Here is a 22511-nt window from a genome sequence, read left to right as displayed (position 1 = left end):
GTATGCAGGAATAATGACAGTTCATGCAGATTGCAATACTTTACAGATGTGATGAATGGTATCGATGGTGGAACATCGGATCCGGATATCGGATATGGAAGCTGTGGGTCCGGAATGACGGACGGAAAGCTGGAGCTTGACTGTGGGTCCGGAATGACGGACGGAAGCTGGACTGGAGATCCGGAATATCGGACTAACGATGATGATGTGGGAACATCGATGGTGGATGATGCTGGAGCATCGGAGGACCAGAGTCCCGGAGCTAGGCTTGGTCGCTGGGCTGAAGAGGCAGGCTCACAGGTGATGGAATAACCTGGACTTCACAGGAGATGGAATAACCTGGAATACACTGCAGCATGGAAGACAACACCAGCAGAGAAATACACTTGCACGGAGACAAGGACAGCTGACCATACACTGGAGACAACTGAAGCACTAGCAATGGTTCTGAGAGCTCCCAGCATACTTATCCCCACTGGGTGGCCAGGATTGGCCGAGGAAGTATGACAGGGAGATCAGAACCAACAGGATTGGACAGTACAGGCATGTGACTGGGAAGAACATGGCAGCCCCCATGTCTGCTATGGCGGGAAAGTGTGTTTGTGCACACCATGCTGGATACTGGGAGCAATGGCGGCGGACAGGTGGATTGCCGTGCACTGGGTACTGTCACTGGGAGACAGGAGAGCGGTGCGCCGCGCAGCCGCGGACTCAACAGCGCTGAGAGGACTGGAGGATGGCAGCGGTGATGGCGCACGGCAGACAGGACGCCGGCAGAGATGACGTCTGGACCGCAAGCTGAACCTGCGGAGGCACTTAGCCGGTAAGAAAGTCTGTCTGACAGCTCGGATCGTGACAGGAGTATCCTCGTTCATCCTCGCTGCACTCATGTTAAACAGCCCTTATAGTCGTGCTTAGTCATAAGTATGTGGGCATCAAGAAGCCAGGCACTTTTGCATTTTTTACGAATAAAACCTACATGCAGAATCTGCTGTGTAAAGCTGTGTACACATGGAGCAATATGATCGCTAGCACTATGGAGATGGTCACTGATGTAAATGTCAGACTGCCGGGAGAAGAGGCAGGGGAAGTCGCTGGTCTGAGGAGCATGCTCCCCCGACCAGCGACCATTAGGGGACTGAAAACGGGAGCACGCACCTGGCGATTTATTGTCGGTGCACACTCCAATCGCTAGCAATATGGTCGCTCAGCGACCATATTGCCAGTGATTTTTTTTTTGCATCAATAGTTTTTATTGAAAATTTTGTTCCGTTAACCACGGAAGGGGAAGGGTACAGAAAATAAAAGTGGTGGTGGTGGTGGTGGGGGGGGGGGGGGGGGGAGTCCAAACATAATCAACAAAATAATAGTATGTAATTTATACAATTTTGCCAAACATACGCATATACAACACAAGTGGCTGATCCTGTCGTACCACAATAATATTTATATATACGATCAAGAAAGCCAACTCCCTCTGTCATCAATATTAGACTGTTCTAGAGCATAGTGTCAAGTATTGATGCCAGCTGATCCATTTAGATGTGGGTGATCTAAGGCTGGTAGGGGGAGGTACACCAACCGCTTCCATTTGGTATGCAAAGTGTACTTTTCGGATAATCTTCGCAATGGGAGGGGGATCTGGGCATTTCCAGTTTTGAGCTATCGCTGCTCTAGTAGCTATTAGTATATGTCCAAGGACATAGTGGGCCGAGGTAGGGATGGCCTCCGGGTAGACGTAGAGTAGGGCTAGTGATGGCTACGTTGGAATAGATATCTGTAGGACCTTAGAGGCTAATGCGAATACGTCGCTCCACAGCTGACGGATTTTGGCGCATGACCAGAATATATGGAAGCTATCTCCAACTTCTGTACAGTCTCGCCATCAGTACTTGTAGACTGATGGCCATATCTTATGCAGCTTAGCAGGTGTGAAGTAGAGGCTGTGTATCAATTTGAAGTGCATCTCTATATGATTGCTACATTTAGACATAGAGTGAGACTACATACAAATTAGTTCCCACTGATTCTGTGTGAATGACAGGTTCAAGTCGGACTCCCATTTCATCTGTGAAGATGACTTAGCAACCAGATCATCTCTATGTGTCAGCTGATACCAAAACTTAATAGAGCCCCTAGAGTTACCAGCCGAGATCTTGTCTATGATCTCAGGGGGAGGGAGAAGCACTGGACCAGATGTTCGGATTGAGCTTTTTAGCCAGTGAATAATGCGGGTATAGGAGAATAATTCTGTATGGGGTAGGTTAAATTGTGTTTGCAATGTGGCAAAAGGGGTAGTTATACTACCGTCTATGAGGTCCGTTATATTGTCTATGCCCCTAGAAACCCATCCGCCAAGTGCTAAATCTGGGATTATAATAGAGAGGGTCTGAAGCGATAGGGAGCGAGTGGGTAAAGAAAGCTTCTTTGATGCGGCCAGGATCTCATCCCATGCTTTTAGGGAGTGTTTGAGCGTACAAGGGAAGTCATGTGCTAGAGGTCTCTGTTGTGCCGGGATCCACAGTAAATCAAGTAAGGGGAGTCTGGGGTACATTTGTTTCTCTAAGTCTACCCAGGGTTTTGTATCTGCTGGTAATGACCAGTCACAGGTCTGGGCTACTAAGCTTGCCAATTGGTATTTCCTGAGGTCTGGTACTGCCAACCCACCCAACCTTCTACACCTAGTCAGTTGCTGATATGCTATTCTAGGGGGCTTCTTCTTCCAGACGTATTTAAGAATAATTGTATGTATTTGAGTAACAACTTTCTGAGGAATAAGATACGGAATGGAGCGGAACAAATACATCAACTTCTGTAGGATCGACATTTTGAATGCAGCTAGTCTTACAATCCATGAGACCTCCAGACTCATCCACCTTTTTAATAATAAGTCTATTTGTGCTATGAGTGGCTTGTAATTGATATCTATTGTCGAGGAGAGATCACTGGGGATGCGGATGCCGAGGTAAACAATAGAGTCTATCCTCCAGTTGTATCTATACCGCTGTTTAAGCTGGGAGAGTTTACGGGCTTCAATATTGAATGGTAACGCTTCTGTTTTAGTAGTATTAAGTTTATAAAATGATGCTGCACTGTAATCTTCAATAATCTTATGGATAGCCGGTAGTGAAGTTGCTGGTTTGGTGATAAACAATAAAACGTCATCCGCAAATAGACTCAGTTTATGAGTGGAAGACCCCACTTGTATCCCCGGGAACCCAGGTGATTGACGAATTGTGATTGCTAGAGGTTTTATGGCCAGATCATACATTAGGGGGGACAGTGGGCATCCCTGTCTAGTACCGTTTGAGATCCTAAAAGGGGAGGAAGAGAAGCCATTACTAAAGACAGATGCGGTTGGTGCACTGTATAATGCGAGAATGGAGGACAGTATATTCCCTTGCAAACCAATTTTCAACAGTATTTGCTGCAAGAAGCCCCAATGGAGTCTGTCGAATGCTTTTTCAGCATCGAGGGCAAGGAAGATGACTTCTTCACCATTTTTTGCGGCGACACTCAGCCAGGTCAAAGACTTGTCTAGTATTGTCAGTTGACTGCCTACCTCGTACGAAGCCTGCTTGGTCTGGGTGAATGATTTGGGGGATTAGGGGGGCTAATCTATTGGCTATTAATTTAGAGTAAATTTTTAGGTCCGTGTTCAGTAAAGCTATTGGTCTGTAATTTGAACATAGGGAAGGATCTTTGCCCTGCTTATGGATTGTGATTATTCGTGCATGTAACATTTCCTCAGGGAGAGTACCACTATCAGTTGCATGTTGATACAGTGGAACCAGGAGGGGTAGCAGTTCTGTGGTGAATGTGTTTTTGTAAAAGGAGTTAGTATACCCATCTGGGCCAGGGGCTTTCCCGTGTGGCAAGGATTGATTACCGATTTTATTTCTTCGTCGGTCCACTTTGAGTTAAGGGACTCAATTATTGTGGAGGACAGTCTCGGGAGCTGGAGGTTCTGTAAGAAGGATTGTATTAAGGAGGAAGTGGGTTGTGGTGTATCTGTGTCCAAGTTGAGATTATACAGCTTTTTATAGTAGTCTGCAAATGCTTCCGCTATGTCATTTGGGTTGAGAAGTTTCTTACCGTCAGGGGATTGAATGAGTTTAATTCTATTTCTAGTGTGACGTAGTCATAATTTATGAGCCAATAGGGCACCGGACTTGTTTCCCAGGGAGTAGTACTTCTGTTGTAATTTATCATAAGCGTGTTTCATGCGGTTTAAGAATAGTGATTGGAGTTGGTTTCGAATTGACACCAATTCCCGTTTCAGTAAGCGGGATGGTTGTGATCTATTTAAAGATTCGACCTGGAGCAAACGACACTCCAGGTCTTCCTGTTTTTGTAGGTATTGTTTTTTGAGTCTGGCACCTGTTTGGATAATTATCCCCCGTAAGACGGCTTTTGTTGCCAGTGATTTTTATGCCCGTGTGTACGCACCTTAAGTCAATATGCAGCATGTCTATATTCCTGGATAACACTGTAACATAAACTTTCATATTAAGATATAGCTGTGCACAGTCACACTCAGAATATAGGGAAGTCACATATTTTAATCTGCAGAGTCTAATTGTGCATGCAATTCGCATAGTGATGCAAAAAAAAGACACATTTTCGGCAAACAAAGTCACCTGACATGAACTGAGCTGCCAGCATCTCAGTGCATGACATATTGAGACTAGGGGCCTTATTCTAGTTCAGTCTTAGAGGCAAATTCCTTCTTAGCTGGACAAATACTGACTGCTTTATTTTTACACTGCAATATAGATCTCACTTTGAAGAGAAACCCCACCCAAATCTAATTCTGTCTGCACATTTTACATCTGCCCCACCTGCAGTGCAAGTGGTTTTGTCCAGCTAAGAAGGAATTTGCCTCTAAGAGTGAACTAGAATAAGGCCCTAGATGTATGAGGACACAAATGTACAACTATTATTAACTATGTTCTGCTCCCATTAGGCTGATGTATGCATTGCATACAACCTGTATTTTTTATTTTTATATATAAATTCCTCTGGTTGTTATCATTACATTTTTGGTAATGGTGATTAGTAATAGTTAAATGTATCTAATTTGAAAGGGCTAAGGCAGAAAAATGTTCAAGGACACACTAATGTCAGTGCAGGCAGAAGAGCTTTAAAGACAGAGGGCCAGATTCTCTAAGCTTCAAAAGTGATGAAATGGAGAGTGATAAACTGCCAGCCAATCAGCTCCTGTCTGACATTTTTCAAACACAGTCTGTGACATGGCAGGTAGGAGCTGATTGGCTGGCTGTTTATCACTCTCCATTTTATTACTTTTGAAGCTTAGAGAATCTGGCCCAGAACCAGGAATTAAACTGAGGAAATACCGGTGTATATAACCCACACAGGTGACATGGAAAGCACATTAGCTGAAAGCTGGATATCTAATATAGTAGAGCAGCGGTTCTCAAACTGTGGGTCCTGACCCCAAAGTGGGTCCCGACCTTCTCATTGTGGGGTCGCGACTCCATGTTGCTGACCATTAGGTTGATGACTTTTTAATCTCAGTTAGTGATTCAAGGGGTCTGTTATTTTAGACTCCTCCCATCATTTTGTGCCTCCACAATGCTGCCATGTATGTGCTGTCTGCTGACTACACGTGTGATGTGATGACCTCCTGCAGTAACTTTCTGGGGTCCCGTAATAATTTTTATTGTCTGATGGGGTCCCAGGGCAAATTAGTTTGAGGACCTCTAGAGTAGAGCCTGGAATTCAGCTTCTAGTGAATGATTAGGCAAGGGTGCTCTTGGTCTGTGGCAAGTAGTATAAATGTGCAAGGTAAGGATTGGGAAATACAAAAACAAGACCAAAGAAAACACAGTCATGTTATGTGAGAAACTGAGCTACAATACTGCAACAAATCATTTTTATACTATTAAGACTATTGATGTAATTAATTCTGTTGTTTATTACCCGGCAGCCAGAGAACACGGCTCAAGTTGCCAGGGACTCAAAAGTGACTGTGGGATGTAGAATTGCTAGGTGCCTGGTAAGATTGTGCTGCAGTATGCTGGAACCCCCTCTGTGGGGTGGGCCCTAGCTGCAGGGAAGGCTAGGGCCACACTTAAGGTCCCCAAACAAGACTCAGATGTATCGCATGCAGCCTCACATGCAAAACCTCGACAACTGCTCGCCAGGGAGTAAACCACATATGATATATCATATGCAGTCCTTTAGCATACAATGTAATATATGCAAACCCTAGCAAGTGCTGCCAGATCCCATAAATCTTATATGCAGCACTTGCAATCTCTGCATTGCACCAGAGCCCGCGACATTGAAAGGGCCGTCTTTGTCCTGCTGCCCCGCAAAGCCCAGCCAATCCCCTCCAATCCTCAGCACAGCATTATATATTTGGGCCGTTCAGCCACAAAGGGGCGGAGCTTGTCTTATGAATGGGACATGACCAGCAGGCAGGGTAGCCCAGGGGTGGATTGGCCCACCACTAGCTGAGTGCAGCAGGAGCCGCTGCTGAAGAAGACATAGCTCATCAGTTGGTATGGCCTCAGCACCTATGCGCTGCAGCCTGCCGCCGCTGAGATGGAAGACCGCTGTGCCCCTAGTATGGACCGTGGAAGACCGTGGCCACTGCTGTACGGAGACTTCTGCACGCTGTTCTTCTGGGATGGAAAACCTCACTGCTGCTGACACGCTGTTCATCATCTCCCACTATTCCTCCTCTCTCCCGCTCTCCTGTCTCCCACTATTCCTCCTCTTTCCCGTCTCCCTCTATTCTTCCTCTCTTCTGCTCTCCTGTCTCCCACTATTCCTCCTCTCGCCAGCACTCCGTTTCCCAAGATTCCTCTTCTCTCCCTATTCCTCCTCTCTCCCTATTCCTCCTCTCTCCTGCGCTCCGTCTCCCAAGATTACTCCCTCTCTTCTGTCTCCCACTATTCCTCCTCTCTCCCACTATTCCTTTTCTCTTCTGCTCTCCCATCTCCCACTTTTTTTCCTATCTCCTCTCCCACTATTTGGGGCACACAGGGGGTCATGTGGGGAAGACACTGTTTTTTGGTGAGCATAGCCATGGTCATTAGTAGTACGTTATTGCAATAACGTACTACTAACCGCTTTGTTTTTCTTCAGAGGGGGTGGGGGTCCAAAGTATTTGCTTGCACCTGGGTCTACCAGCCACTAGTTCCGCCACTGAATCTCCGTATCCGATGTGCATGGAAACGCAAATCGGATTGGAATTGGAGGTTAGGCACATAAGATTTGGTCTCTTTTCACCCAATTTCTTCCACCGATTTTACGGATTCTGGTGAAAAGGGCCCAAATCGAAGAAGGGTATGGTCAGTTTAAGCCTAGAAGTTTCCTTTTTAGCCCCAGCTCTCACTCATTTCCCTTTTTTCAACTAAATGTAAATTAAAAGAGGCTCTTCTTTCTTATAGAGACCGATAGTTCAGGTTTCCTCAATTGCATCTGACAGCTCTCAGTCACCTAGCAGCGCTGCAGGAATGCAAGTAATGTGTTTGCCACTTCGCCGGTTGCATGTTCCCGGCCGGACACTTCCTTGCGTTGCACCACGCTCAGTGTCAGTGTGTACCGCTGTATTCGTTCCCCTGGGCCAAGAGGGAACCAGTGAACTTACCACACTAGAAGATGTCAGCAGGCGGGCCGGGCTTGCTGCGGGAGCTGCTGAGCTCGGAGCCGGCATGGAAGGAGGACGAAGTGTGCGTGGTCGGCGTGTTCGGGAAGACGGCGCTGCTGCAGGGCAGCTGGGACAAGGGCTGCTTGGTGAACTCGTTGTGTGACCGGCACGTCTTCCCTCTCTTCCACCGGCCGCCGGAGGGGTCGCGGGAGCGCAGCATCTTCCAGACGTACTACGAGCAGGAGTCGCGGGTGCTGTATGTGCTGCTCACGGGCATCAGCGACACCGGGGAGCTGGCGCGGGCGTGCGAAGAGCTGGGGCGCGGAGTGTCGCACGCAGAGTCGCACGAGTGGTGGAAGGATGAGGAAAAGCTGCACTGCATGCACATGCTCTACCTCTTCTGCGCCTGCCACCTGCTGCTACTTGTGCACCCCACTTGCGGCTTCGACATCGCCTACGAGAAGCTATTCCGCGCCCTGGACAGCGTCCGCCAGAAGCTGCTGCCCTCGCTGAAGCCAGCACTCAAGGATTGCCCCGTGGGGCTGGAGTGGAAGCTGAATGCCCGGCCATGCCCACCACGCCTGCTCTTTGTTTTCCAGCTGAATGGAGCCCTCCGGGGTGTGGAACCCGGTCGTGGTTCCGCCCAGGCCGCTGCTGATAAGCCCAAGAAACACTCTCCAAAGAGGAGGCTGCAGCACGCCCTAGAGGACCAAATCTACCGCATATTCCGTAAGAGTCGTGTCCTCACCAACCAGAGCATCAACTGCCTCTTCACAGTGCCTGCTAACCAGGCTTTTGTCTACATTGTGGCCGACCAGGATGATGACCCCATAGGCATGCTGCTGGATGGTCTGCGGCACCATTGCACAGTTAGGGACACTGACACTTCCATGATGCCTATCTCCGGACCCCGGCGCTTCAGGATGATGAGACACAGCCGGCAGCAGCTTTCCTTCACAGTGGAGAACAGCTCTGGGGTCTCTGGGCAGCTTGTGGACTGCACCTTGCGGGAATTCCTCTTCCAGCATGTAGACTTGGTGCTCACAAAGAAGGGGTTTGATGACAGTGTTGGCCGAAACCCACAGCCCTCTCATTTTGAGCTGCCCACTTACCAGAAGTGGGCGAGTGTAGCCCTTAAACTGTATGAAGTCATCATAGAGAATAAAGATGATGATCCTCCAGCATTCCCTGGCGGGTATCCACCAAAGTTGTTGGCCAATATGAAAGTGCTCGAAGGATATTTGGATGCAGACACCAAGTTTTCTGAAAATAGGTGCCAAAAAGCCCTTCCTATGGCACACAGCGCTTACCAGTCTAACCTACCCCATAATTACACCACCACAGTTCATAAGAATCAACTGGCTCAAGCATTAAGGGTTTACAGCCAGCATGCCCGTGGACCAGCATTCCAGAAATATGCCATACACCTTAATGAAGATTGCTACAAGTTTTGGAGCAGTGGACACCAACTTTGTGAAGAAAGGAGCCTGACAGATCAGCACTGTGTACACAAGTTCCACTTGCTTCCAAAGTCAGGTAACAAAATGTTATGGCAAATGAGAAACACGCCCATTTAGTCTGTCCTAAACACATGCACATGTAAGAGTTAATTGTATCCAATTAACCATTAACTTAAATCTGGGGTCGCACCATTCACACTTATACCAGAGACAAATGTCATATGAAAAAATCATAGTTCATAGGGGCACTGACCTGGTAACCAATTCCCGGTTTGATACCATTGGGGCATAAGAGAGTCCTGGGTAGTTTGGCTGAGCCATGGCAAAAATTCTCTGAAATGGGTATAATTCTTCACATAACAAAGATAGGTGTTACGTATAGTGTAGGGGAATTTAAGCTTTGCTATGATATCAGGAAAGCGTTTTATTAGAATAATTGTGCTTTTGTCATCTGGTGTTAAATATTAAGGGTGGTATTCAATTGTTATATTGCGCCTGATCTCCCATCTAAAATGCCTGCAGATCTTAGGGCTATATTCAATTGATCTATTTTTTTTTTGCGCATGTAGCTCTTATTATGATCAGGTTTAGCCACGCATTTGCACATTTCAGGTCACCACCCCCAGGGATAGTGAGCAAAAATGCTGGTATAAAACGGATTCGGTATGGAATCCCGGCGTTCAAAATCCCGACGCCGAAATCCTGAGAAGGGGGGGACGTGGATCGATTTTCCCCCCCCCCCCCCCTTGTGGGCTCGCTGTGCTCGCCACGCAGCGGCCCCAGTGCATCGATACGCTTGGCACACTAATTTATTTTCCCCTCTATAGGTGTCGTGGACACCCACGGAGGGAGAGATTTACGGGATTTCGGTGGTCGGGATTTTGAACGCCGGAAACTGACCGCATCCCTATAAAACAATTGAAAACCTTCCTATGAGGGGATTAACATATAAATATTTGTAGTACTTTGCATTCTGCAGTCGCTGTTCTATTCACATCTTTCTGTCTCCGGTATGATATTCCTATCGGTATAGTTGATCAATTATAATGTAGGTGTGTCACATGGTTGAGTACAAAATACAACCTCATTGGCCAGAATTGTGATGAATGGTCTGGAGTAGTGGTCATCTCTTGAGCTTGGTACCTAGCCCAGTGATTTTCAACCTTTTTAAACTCGCAAAATCCAAAAAACCCAAAAAGTGTCCCCCGCAGTAGTATAAACTCCCCTCTCTCCCCCAGTAATTCTACACAAATCTTCTGCTGACATAAATGGAGCAGCAGCATGGAGGTCCAGCACTGAGGACCTGTAGGCAGGCAGACTGACACTCGGCGACATGGCGTCTGTGACCGTTTACTCACCACAGGTCACGAGCCGGTTACTGCCACACATCACTGCCGGAGCCAGCTACTGAAAGTGGCAGTAGCCGTAAAGGCATATCAGATGGGCAGCAGCGGTGGTCATCGCCAAGGTATGGTGGTACACCCAGCAACCGCTCATGGCACTCAGCGGTTGAAAAACACTACCCTAGCCTTTAGAGCAGGATAGCACCAAATTATGCCTACCATGGATTTATTTATTAGGTGTTCAAGTTACTTTAAATAAGTCTTAAGTTATCTACCAAATGATCAGTGAAATACTGCTGTAGTAATGTAAGAAATAGTTTTATTGAAAAAATTGTCGAGAACCTATATGGTTAAGGGTATACTCATTGGTGTTTGTCAACGTTACCTTTTACATTTTCAGGAGAGAAGATTGAACCTGACAGAAATCCTCCAATTCTGTACCACAACAGTCGGGCAAGGTCATCTGGTAACTGTAACTGTGGGCGAAAACAGGCACCACGTGAGGATCCGTTTGACATCAAGAGTGCTAATTATGACTTCTATCAGGTGCTGTTCCTGATCAATGTATATATAAATGGCTGGAGTAGACCGTTTCAGATTCTTATTTTCCTAGTACCACAATTTGTTTTTCTATCTAGTTAGCAGATGAGCATGATACATTACTAGAACTGGTAGTATTATATGTATTTTCAAATGTCAAACTAATGTTTAAGTTGCTTCTTTCCAACTTTCGGGTCAATACAGTTTCCTGTAAAGGGTGTGAGGTGCCATTTTAATGGCGTGTAAATGCTGACAATGGGCAATGCTGACAAACGCAGACCTTTTTTGTCCCCGATTGGTCGCTGTTTGCTTACAGCCGATGAGGCTGTGTCCAGAAATCTGCGAGTTTGCGGTACCATAAATGCGCTATACCACAGCAATGTCTTTGTGGGTAATTGGATTAACTCTTTAGTGGACTTTATATGTGTAACCTGTGATATTTCTGTTGCATAACTTGGCCATTGTATTTGATGTATAAAATGCTAAATTATTATTTATTGTTTACCCTTTATTTGCCATATATGCCTCTAGGCAAGACTGCTTTATTCACTATTTATTTATTTATTTTATAGATGCTGGAAGAGAAATGCTGTGGGAAGCTGGATCACATTCATTTTCCCATATTCCAGCCCAGTACACCTGATCCTGCTCCTGCAAAAAATGAAGCTCCCTCCACTTCCCAAGAAGGAGAACTGGAAGGAGAGAAGCTGAAAGATAAAGAACCTCAAACACAGGGTGAAACCACAAGTTTGAGTCTGGCTCTTAGTTTGGGCCAGTCCACTGATAGCTTGGGAACATACCCAGCTGATCCTCAAGCCGGAGGAGATAATGCGGATGCACCGGCACATGGTACAGAGGACAAAGGGGAAAAAAAGCCCAGTTTAGTGGATCGTCAGGCATCCACGGTTGAATACCTTCCTGGTATGATGAATTCAAACTGTCCAAAAGGTCTTCTACCTAAATTCTCTAGTTGGTCACTAGTAAAACTTGGTCCTGCCAAAGCTTACAACTTCCACACAGGTTTAGATCAACTTGGATTTATCCCAGGTACCAATTATCTAATGCCATGGGACATTGTCATCCGCACAAAGCCAGAAGATGAAGGGGACTTGGATGTCAACTCGTGGCCAGCTCCGAATAAGTCTGTCCCTGGGAAACGAAGTAGTGTGGCAACAGGAAGAGGACGTAGAAGGGATGATATAGCGAGGGCATTTGTGGGTTTTGAGTATGAGGATTCCAGAGGCCGGAGGTTCATGTGCTCAGGACCTGATAAAATTATGAAAGTGTTAGGCAATGGACCTAAAGAATCAGCAGTCAAAGCCCTCAACAGTGACATGCCTTTGTACATGCTGTCACCTTCTCAAGGACGAGGACTTAAACCTCATTATGCACAGCTCATGAGACTGTTTGTTGTGGTACCAGATGCTTCGTTACAAATTGTAATGACCCCTCAGGTAAGCTATGTATACTGCCTAAATGGCTTTAGCATTCACACTATAATTACAGTATCGCGTATTACAGTCAGGAGATAAGTATACCCAAAAAATAGTCTCCTATTCCTTTTTAGTGTGGATAAATGTTATAGAATGCCACCTCACTTTTGGACAAGTCTTCCTTATAGCGTCCTCATCTTAACTGAATCCAAAAGGTAACTAGACCTGCTTGTGGGCTAAAGCTGTCCATGTAGCCGGACAATGAGTCCTCTACCTGTTTGATGGCTGTTTTAGCTTCTTCCTCTTGAAAGTTAGAGGAGATACAGACGGATGACCGGTGGTCAGAATACCGACAGCAGCATCCTAAAGGTGGGAATCCAGATAGGTCAGGTGGTTATACTTACTGTCCCCCTGCCCCTCCCTTCCAACTTCCTGACCCCCAACTCTCCCTGCTAGTTCCTAAACCTAACCTCTGTACCCTTCCCCAGTCTGACACTAACCTGCCCTGCATACTCACCGATCAGGATGTGGACTTTCTGAATTCCGGTGTCAGCAGTTTGATCCTTTCGAGGTTATAACTGAACTCTTGCATCTTGACCGCCAGGCTGCTAATTGCATCCTGATCAGAGTTGTACGCTAATGCAGTTACTATGGAACTGCTAATGTTAATGTTGGCAAGTGAACTGCCACCTCGATTGAAAGAGGAGCCCATCAGAGCTGTCACAACTTATTTACGGAATAATAATGTTATTTATATAACTACACGTACACTGCCTTAACGCAAAAACACTGCTCGATTTAGGTCCATGGCTATGCAGACTGGATATGGCAGACACAATTTCCGGTGGCACTGTAGACCTGGGAGAATATTAATTGACACTTTTATAGGCATAGGACAAACTAGATGGATGTGGCAGACTGGACGTGACCCAGGCGCCATATTTCTCTGCTTACATGTAATAGCTGCCTGGATATAATTGCCAGAACATCTGCAGTTTTGCCACCACTCACCAATAACTGCTCTAAACAGTCGCTTCCTGTCACACTCTGCAATGAAATCTTAAATCAGAGCTGACTCGCAAGGCACATTCACATATGCGCAGGGCAACCTTGCTTAATTAAGCCCATTGTGCGAGGCATGTTATAATGAGGACATTTTGTTTAAAAGTCAACAACCCATTTAAAAGTAATGTACAACCCAACAGCTATAGCATTCCCACCTAATCAGATCAGATGTGTATTCTTGTCTTGGGCAGCAATGGCTAGGTTACTTGATGGATTTGCTTTTTAGCATGTGTTTTGTTTTCTGATTTCTTTCTATTTACTCAGGAGTCTCCTTTGTAGAGTGCTTGGGGCTTTGTATTGTGCTAGAGGTGATCTTCTCTGGTGCGGAAATTGAAGCCATTACAGATAATATGTACAGTTTACTGTTTTTGCTCAAATAGCATCTGTGTTGCTGATTTGTGAATGGGATGCAGTTGTGCCCAAAATCACAATTTTGTTCACTAAAAATGTGCAATTGCATTCATATGCGAAGTTGTAACTATCTCCAGTATGTGTGCAGGTCTGCACTAGTAGCATACAGTATTATTTATTTACAGTTTCTTATATAGCGCAGCATATTCCGTTGTTCTTTAAAGTTGGAATCAACAGTGATCAGACCAACTGGGTGATTATAGACAAACATAGAGGATGGAGGGCCCTGCTTGCAAGCTTACAATCTATAGGGAGAGAGGAAGGATACACAAGGATAGGCACTATCTATAGTATAGCAGTCCCAGCAAATTACCAAGAACAGTCTTGATGGGATGTAATTAGATTGAAAGATTTTGAAGGTTATGGGGGCGGTTCAGGAATCCCTGAAGTGAGTTTTCAGGGAACGCTTGAAAGTTTGGAGTCTTATGGTTTGTGGCAGGGCATTCCATAGGGTGGGTGCTGCCCAATGAAAGACCTGCAATTGTGAATGAGATCTGGTAATGAGTGTTCATGAGCGACGCAGATCTCATGAAGAACGGAGAGGTTGAGTTGGGAGATATTTTGAGATAAGTGATGTATGTTTGTGTAGCTTGGTTAATTGCTTGGTTAATTGCTTTATATGTGAGTAGAAGTATTTTGAATTGAATGTGGTAAAACATGGGCAACCGATGGATCAGCAGATGAACTCCTTGCAAGGAAGATCAGCCTTGCAGCAGCATTCAAAATGGATTGCAGTGGCGAGAGTCTTTTCTTGGGAAGACCAGTAAGGAGACTATTGCAATAGTTAATGCAGGAGATAATGAGTGCATGGATTAGAGTTTTGAAGTGTCCTTTGTAGAGGTGCGTACACACAGGGGGAGATATATTGCTCAGCCATATATTGCTAGCATCAGATGGTCGCTGATGAGAAGGAACCTCTGCCGGGGGAGCCGCAGAGGTAATCAGCTGGTCACAGGAGCAAGCTCCTGCGACCAGCGATTAGAACGGGGCTGAAAACGGGAGCGCACACCCGGCGATAAAGCCGGGGCACACTCCAATCACTGGCAATATGGTCGCCAGCGACCATATTTCCAGCGATTTCAGCCCCTATCGCCCCCGTGTGTACACAGCTTGAGATACAGTATGTGCAGCTTGTGAAATACAATTTTTTTTCAAGATATTTTGTAATACATGCATGATACATGCATGTATTACAAAATATCTTGGGAAAAAAAAATTGTATGGGCATACTAATTTAGTAATTGTAATTTAAGCTGCACCACCTCTGCTGTAAAAATACAATTGTCTTACAAACCAGAAACCTTAGAAAATATCCATTGTCCACTTAGTGAACTGTATTGTAGATACTACTTTTGTGTTTATTTATATAGCTGTATATTAAATCATGGAGTACAGCTTTATGCATATGTGTACAGCTGGCGCGCGATGTCAGCTCGTGTGTAGGAGTCTTAACCCTCTTACAAACTGTGGATCATTTACTGTGTACACCCAATCACCATTTGAGTCATGAGTTGTGTGATGTGCTTCGCTAACTGATACTGTAATATATATATATATATATATATATATATATATATATATATATGTATGCAAGGCGGCGGCACTCACTCACAACAAATAAACTGAGTTCACTCAGTAATTCATATTTAATATGAATTACTGAGTGGACTCAGTTTATTTGTTGTAAGTGCCGCCGCCTTGCATACATATATTTGAACATTCTTGTTCTTGGAAGGCACCGCAAAAATTGGACCATATCCACAACAGTTGGAGTGCCGAGACCAATCAATTGGTATATATATATATATATATATATATATATATATATATATATATATATATATATATATATATATATATATATATATATATATATATATATATATATATATATATATATATATACACACACAAAAAGAAAAATTCCCGCACCAGTCTGTTGGTAGAAAGTCCTCTACCCTCAGAAAATTTCCTCAATGGGATAGAAACCAGTGTTTTACCCAAACAAGGTCTGAGGGGTGCTACCCACTACTTAGATATAGACATAAACACCCACAAGAAAAAAGAAGTATTCCTGTGGGTGCACTGAGGACCAAATAATAACTATTATAAAAATTAACCTTTAATATTTATCTTCTAAAAAAGTCTCATATACAAGAGACCTGATATCCTTGTTGTGGTGAAATATTAAAAAATAGAATGTGAATAAAGAGATGAAAATCTACGTGTAAAGATTAAAAAAGAAGAAAGAGAGACATGCAAATGTGTGTGTATTTGAGTCTATGATTTTCAGTATTGTACTTTATAGTGCTTTTTTCATAGATCTCAAAAATTGTAGCCTTATTGTCTTTAATAAAGAGTCACTTTTCCCTTTTGCACAAGTTATGCGTCTACATTAATTGTATGGGTTCACTGGATATAGCTTTTTCATAAAATGAGGAGATTAATGGCTCCTAAGGATCCAGTGAGAAAAGTAACCTTTCAAGTTCACCTCAGCGTTTAAATGAGTGTGATGTCTCCTATGGTAAGCACCCCTCGATCATACATAGGGGTACATGCAATAAGCATCACTGTGCAGTATTCCGTACAGGATACAGATGGTAGATTTAATTACCCAGTATTACTATGAGTATCTTGTGTCTTTATACACAGTGTCAGGTATAGCTGGTGGGAAATTCTGTGGAGATGCGGTATCCGTATTTAAGCGGTTTATCCGCCGGATTCCCTAGTAACGGAGTGGGGGTACTCAATGGTGTTTCAAAGGTTTGGCATTGTTTAAGCACATCCAAAAGGATTTATCACCCATGTTATAAGCGGGTTACCGCTGGGATAAAAGTTGTGTGCATATATCCATGCCAGCCTTTTACACCGTTTTTGATGATCTAGTGCGAGCTGTAAATATTGTCATATAAGACAGTCAAAGTACCTCTAATTTCTACCCGTAATTATAGCGGTTTTTACCGCCGGGTTTCAGACAGTCGCTCCTTCCACAGGTAGTTCCCACAATAATGAATTAGAATGTATCCTGTAACTGATCTGCAAATATTCAATAATCCTTTTATAAGGTTTATCCCCTTCACTACCACACTATCAGAGTTTCTACCCTTCAGTGGTGTAGGGTATACACAGTGCAAGCTATATATACAATTTCCAGATCAGGGTGTCAGCACCTGTATTCCAACTAAAATATTGGAGCTGTGCGTCTGTTACTATTGATCCTAAAAGTCTTAGTTCTTATCCCTGATTGCAAGGGCGCTTCTCATAGGACAATAAATGTACAGGAGCAGGGAACAGGTTAATGTGTTCCCTGTACTCCGCGCTGTGCCTGCTTAATACAGAAGGAAGTTGCCCTTAGTCATACACACCATCCAATATCAAAACAATCCCCTGAAAAGGTGGACTTATTTATACAGTGTAATTACAATGTTTAGGGCTTTCACGTCTCCTTCATCGCTCACGCATAAAGGCACATCAGTATAGGCGAGATAAATTGTATATAGAAGTGCTGTTTATTATTAGCCACTCACTCCGCCTGTCCAGCGTGAGTGAGATTGCTACAGTGATTACAGAATTTTTCACTGAGACTATCGCAGATCAGGGGTTGTGTCTTGAAACACGCTGTTCCCCTGTCCCTGCTCAGTGGCTGTATCTCTCGGCATCTGCCGCTCAGTCTGAGATACACGCCACTGCCGCCCTTCAATAGCAGCCGGGTTACACGTTCAGTGTTCCCCCGGCTCTCGTGGCGTGCTGAGTCTCTTCCCCTGTACGGGGTTAAGAAGTGGCTAATATAACAGCACTATTACATCCGCTATATCGCTACTGAATTGGCACTTTTAAGGTGAACTGATAGGCATATGACATTGATAACATTTCTGGCTAACTACACACACATAGCATTCTCTCTAACTACAGCCTACGATCGTTTCACACAAGCTTTTTCAAGGCATCAACCATCAGGTGTGAAACGATCGTAGGCTGTATATGTCATACATATGTCATATGCCTATCAGTTCACCTTAAAAGTGCCAATTCAGTAGCGATATAGCGGATGTAATAGTGCTGTTATATTAGCCACTTCTTAACCCCGTACAGGGGAAGAGACTCAGCACGCCACGAGAGCCGGGGGAACACTGAACGTGTAACCCGGCTGCTATTGAAGGGCGGCAGTGGCGTGTATCTCAGACTGAGCGGCAGATGCCGAGAGATACAGCCACTGAGCAGGGACAGGGGAACAGCGTGTTTCAAGACACAACCCCTGATCTGCGATAGTCTCAGTGAAAAATTCTGTAATCACTGTAGCAATCTCACTCACGCTGGACAGGCGGAGTGAGTGGCTAATAATAAACGGCACTTCTATATACAATTTATCTCGCCTATACTGATGTGCCTTTATGCGTGAGCGATGAAGGAGACGTGAAAGCCCTAAACATTGTAATTACACTGTATAAATAAGTCCACCTTTTCAGGGGATTGTTTTGATATTGGATGGTGTGTATGACTAAGGGCAACTTCCTTCTGTATTAAGCAGGCACAGCGCGGAGTACAGGGAACACATTAACCTGTTCCCTGCTCCTGTACATTTATTGTCCTATGAGAAGCGCCCTTGCAATCAGGGATAAGAACTAAGACTTTTAGGATCAATAGTAACAGACGCACAGCTCCAATATTTTAGTTGGAATACAGGTGCTGACACCCTGATCTGGAAATTGTATATATAGCTTGCACTGTGTATACCCTACACCACTGAAGGGTAGAAACTCTGATAGTGTGGTAGTGAAGGGGATAAACCTTATAAAAGGATTATTGAATATTTGCAGATCAGTTACAGGATACATTCTAATTCATTATTGTGGGAACTACCTGTGGAAGGAGCGACTGTCTGAAACCCGGCGGTAAAAACCGCTATAATTACGGGTAGAAATTAGAGGTACTTTGACTGTCTTATATGACAATATTTACAGCTCGCACTAGATCATCAAAAACGGTGTAAAAGGCTGGCATGGATATATGCACACAACTTTTATCCCAGCGGTAACCAGCTTATAACATGGGTGATAAATCCTTTTGGATGTGCTTAAACAATGCCAAACCTTTGAAACACCATTGAGTACCCCCACTCCGTTACTAGGGAATCCGGCGGATAAACCGCTTAAATACGGATACCGCATCTCCACAGAATTTCCCACCAGCTATACCTGACACTGTGTATAAAGACACAAGATACTCATAGTAATACTGGGTAATTAAATCTACCATCTGTATCCTGTACGGAATACTGCACAGTGATGCTTATTGCATGTACCCCTATGTATGATCGAGGGGTGCTTACCATAGGAGACATCACACTCATTTAAACGCTGAGGTGAACTTGAAAGGTTACTTTTCTCACTGGATCCTTAGGAGCCATTAATCTCCTCATTTTATGAAAAAGCTATATCCAGTGAACCCATACAATTAATGTAGACGCATAACTTGTGCAAAAGGGAAAAGTGACTCTTTATTAAAGACAATAAGGCTACAATTTTTGAGATCTATGAAAAAAGCACTATAAAGTACAATACTGAAAATCATAGACTCAAATACACACACATTTGCATGTCTCTCTTTCTTCTTTTTTAATCTTTACACGTAGATTTTCATCTCTTTATTCACATTCTATTTTTTAATATTTCACCACAACAAGGATATCAGGTCTCTTGTATATGAGACTTTTTTAGAAGATAAATATTAAAGGTTAATTTTTATAATAGTTATTATTTGGTCCTCAGTGCACCCACAGGAATACTTCTTTTTTCTTGTGGGTGTTTATATATATATATATATACCAATTGATTGGTCTCGGCACTCCAACTGTTGTGGATATGGTCCAATTTTTGCGGTGCCTTCCAAGAACAAGAATGTTCAAAAATATGTATGCAAGGCGGCGGCACTCACAACAAATAAACTGAGTCCACTCAGTAATTCATATTAAATATTTATTTGTTGTGAGTGAGTGCCGCCGCCTTGCATACATATATTTGAACATTCTTGTTCTTGGAAGGCACCGCAAAAATTGGACCATATCCACAACAGTTGGAGTGCCGAGACCAATCAATTGGTGTGTGTGTGTGTATATATATATATATATATATATATATATATATATATATATATATATATATATATATATATATATATATATATATATATATATATATATATATATATATATATGCGCCTAAGGCGAAATCTACTGTCATGCGTTTTTCTTTGAGCTGAGTGCCGCCGCCCCAAAGTACTCTGTCTATTGTCCAGTGATCTGGATTTTCCTGGAAGGCACCAGCCACTGTTGCGATTGCCACCTCAGGATATATATTGTTGTCTGTCTCAGTGTTTATGTAGCGCAGGGCTGGGCAACTCCGGCCCTCCAGATGTTAATGAACTACACATCCCAGGATGCTTTGCATTAGTTTTGCTATGTGGCCATGCTGAAACTGATGCAAGACATGCTGGGATGTGTAGTTCATCAACATCTGGAGGGCCGGTGTTGCCCAGCCCTGATGTAGCGTGTAGGTAATAGGAAGAGTAACTGGTAAGTACTTCCAAAACTTTTTTTTTAATAATTACATTTGTTTACTTCATTCTAGGTGCAGCCTGGCCCACTTCCATGTCCTATTTTCTTTCCTGAAAAGCAGGATATCACTCTGCCATCTGATGGATTATGGGTACTAAGATTTCCATACTCGTACGTGACAGAACGAGGGCCTTGTTATCCCCCAAAAGAAAATCAACAGCTTGTCACCTATAAAGTTATGCGAGGGATATTAAAGACTGTTACACTATAATACACACCTTTTTACCCTCTGACGTTGGGACAGTGGATTTCTTTATGAATAAAGGACACTGAACTTTTTGTTTTTCAGAACACGTGAAAGATTTTCTCTAGCTTAACTAGCTCCTGTTTTATTCCGATGTGTCATTTGTATAATCGTGTGTTAAACTGTATAGGCTTATCTATAAAAAAAATTATGATAACATGACCAGGACAAATCCCACAAGTTTCAATTGTAAATTAATGCATCTATGGCTGTCAACCATTATTTTCTCAGTATTATGAGATAACATACACATTCATTGTTTTTTATGCCTATGTATCACATTCCCGGAACACTATGAAATTGAGGGGCTTATTGGAATAGAGGCACAAAACACAGATCCCTGGTATTCTGTTTCATGACCCATCTAGTTGAAAAGGGGCAAATGGAATTTTGTGCCTTGTGCATCTTTTCCACTGAGCTCCTCAATGATCTGTGGTCCTCCTGTTCATATTAATGAGACCTGATTTATATTTCTGAGGAATCATTTTCTGGTGAATTTATAGCAGGGCTCGACAAATACCGGTCGCCATGGCCCTGATTTATAGGCTGCATTCTAATGAATATCCATTCACACAAACCTGATGCTTTCACTATGCTTAGGTGTGTAGGTGGCCAGTCTATAGCAAGCTTATGCAGCCAAGCAAAATAATTATTCCCACAAAAACAGAGATTTGTGGGTTCCTTATGTGTTTTATACTGTTACATTAGTGTTTACATTTTGGACTTGGATTAAGTCAGAAATGAAAATGCTAGTATGTGCTGTGAAGCATGAAGGGAAGTTGTATCGTATATGTAAACCATAAGCCAGTGTCTAGTGGAACATAGTGCCTTACCTATCAGTGATGGTGCACTTTCATGTTCAACTTGGGTATTGTCATCTACAAACCAGTATTCACATAATCTTTTCCCTGTGTAATTGGATATCTGAGAAGAACATAAATTCATAATAATCATGACGCCTGAACATAAAGGATAATGTATTCTTTTAATTTAAAGAACACCAATAACCATGTCTTGATATGTAAGCCTATATATGTGCACGGAAATAAATTCCCTTTTTGTGAATTATTTAAGGAATGCTGCTCTGTTTTATATAGCACTTCTTCCATGGTGAAATCATGTATTTGAACCATCTGTCATATCTGTATACTTTGTATTATAGCTGCATATAATGTATTGTTGAATTGCTGATTAGTAAAGTCTAGTCTTGATTGTACACCAGTGCATTCTAAATACACTCATTTTGTTTATAGTGAACTTGTAGAAATTGCTCATCAATGCGTGTATATTGTGTTCATAATGAGCATACGCAACTCATGCTTACACCAGAGTTGCGTGTGCTCATTATGGTGTAAATATGCACATATTCAAAGTTAAGATCATCACGGTAGACTGAACAGCCCATGTCTGAGATATTTGGCCTATGTCAGACTAGATGGCAGGACAAATTTGTTCTCAAAATGGGCAAAACCATGTCATTGGAGTTGGGGTAAATGTAATGTGCAGAGATAGAAAGTTAGATTTGGGTGAGGTATGCTTAAACTGAAATCTAATTTGTAGTGTAAAAATAAAGCAGCCAGTAAAAAACAAAACAAATCTAACTCTCTCTGCACGTGTTACATGTCATTGTTATATTTGTATTGCCGGAGTATCGGGACATGGCTTGTAGTAGCCGCTGCTCAGACAACTAGCCTGGCAGGAAGGTACGGCAAAGGCACCGACTGGGTATGTGGTGGGTGACTCGTTTCACCTTTGATTACTTCTGAGCTGGGCAGGCTTGG

The 22511-nt window shown here is 43.5% G+C and overlaps 1 protein-coding gene across 1 annotated transcript; it reads left to right on the top strand.

Annotated features, from left to right (window-relative positions):
- Positions 1-7488: 7488 nt before the first annotated feature.
- SMG8 (SMG8 nonsense mediated mRNA decay factor) lies at positions 7489-21946 on the top strand. The gene is made up of 4 exons (XM_083173958.1): positions 7489-9157; positions 10825-10970; positions 11537-12418; positions 20500-21946. The coding sequence occupies exons 1-4, from the start codon at positions 7633-7635 to the stop codon at positions 20695-20697; spliced, it is 2751 nt and encodes a 916-aa protein (XP_083030084.1). The 5' UTR covers positions 7489-7632; the 3' UTR covers positions 20698-21946.
- The last annotated feature ends 565 nt before the right edge of the window (positions 21947-22511 follow it).

The sequence above is a fragment of the Crinia signifera genome, chromosome 2 (genome assembly GCF_055691185.1).
Source record: "Crinia signifera chromosome 2, ASM5569118v1, whole genome shotgun sequence".
Taxonomy (NCBI): domain Eukaryota; kingdom Metazoa; phylum Chordata; class Amphibia; order Anura; family Myobatrachidae; genus Crinia; species Crinia signifera.
This window is presented reverse-complemented; position numbering and strand designations above follow the sequence as displayed.

What these genes read in the sequence shown, in the direction of transcription:
- SMG8 (XM_083173958.1), top strand. Translation starts at nt 7,633, where the DNA reads ATGTCAGCAGGCGGGCCGGGCTTGCTGCGGGAGCTGCTGAGCTCGGAG. An exon ending in CCACTTGCTTCCAAAGTCAG is followed by an intron (nt 9,158 to 10,824) that starts GTAACAAAATGT and finishes TTACATTTTCAG; the next exon opens with GAGAGAAGATTGAACCTGAC. An exon ending in AAATTGTAATGACCCCTCAG is followed by an intron (nt 12,419 to 20,499) that starts GTAAGCTATGTA and finishes ACTTCATTCTAG; the next exon opens with GTGCAGCCTGGCCCACTTCC.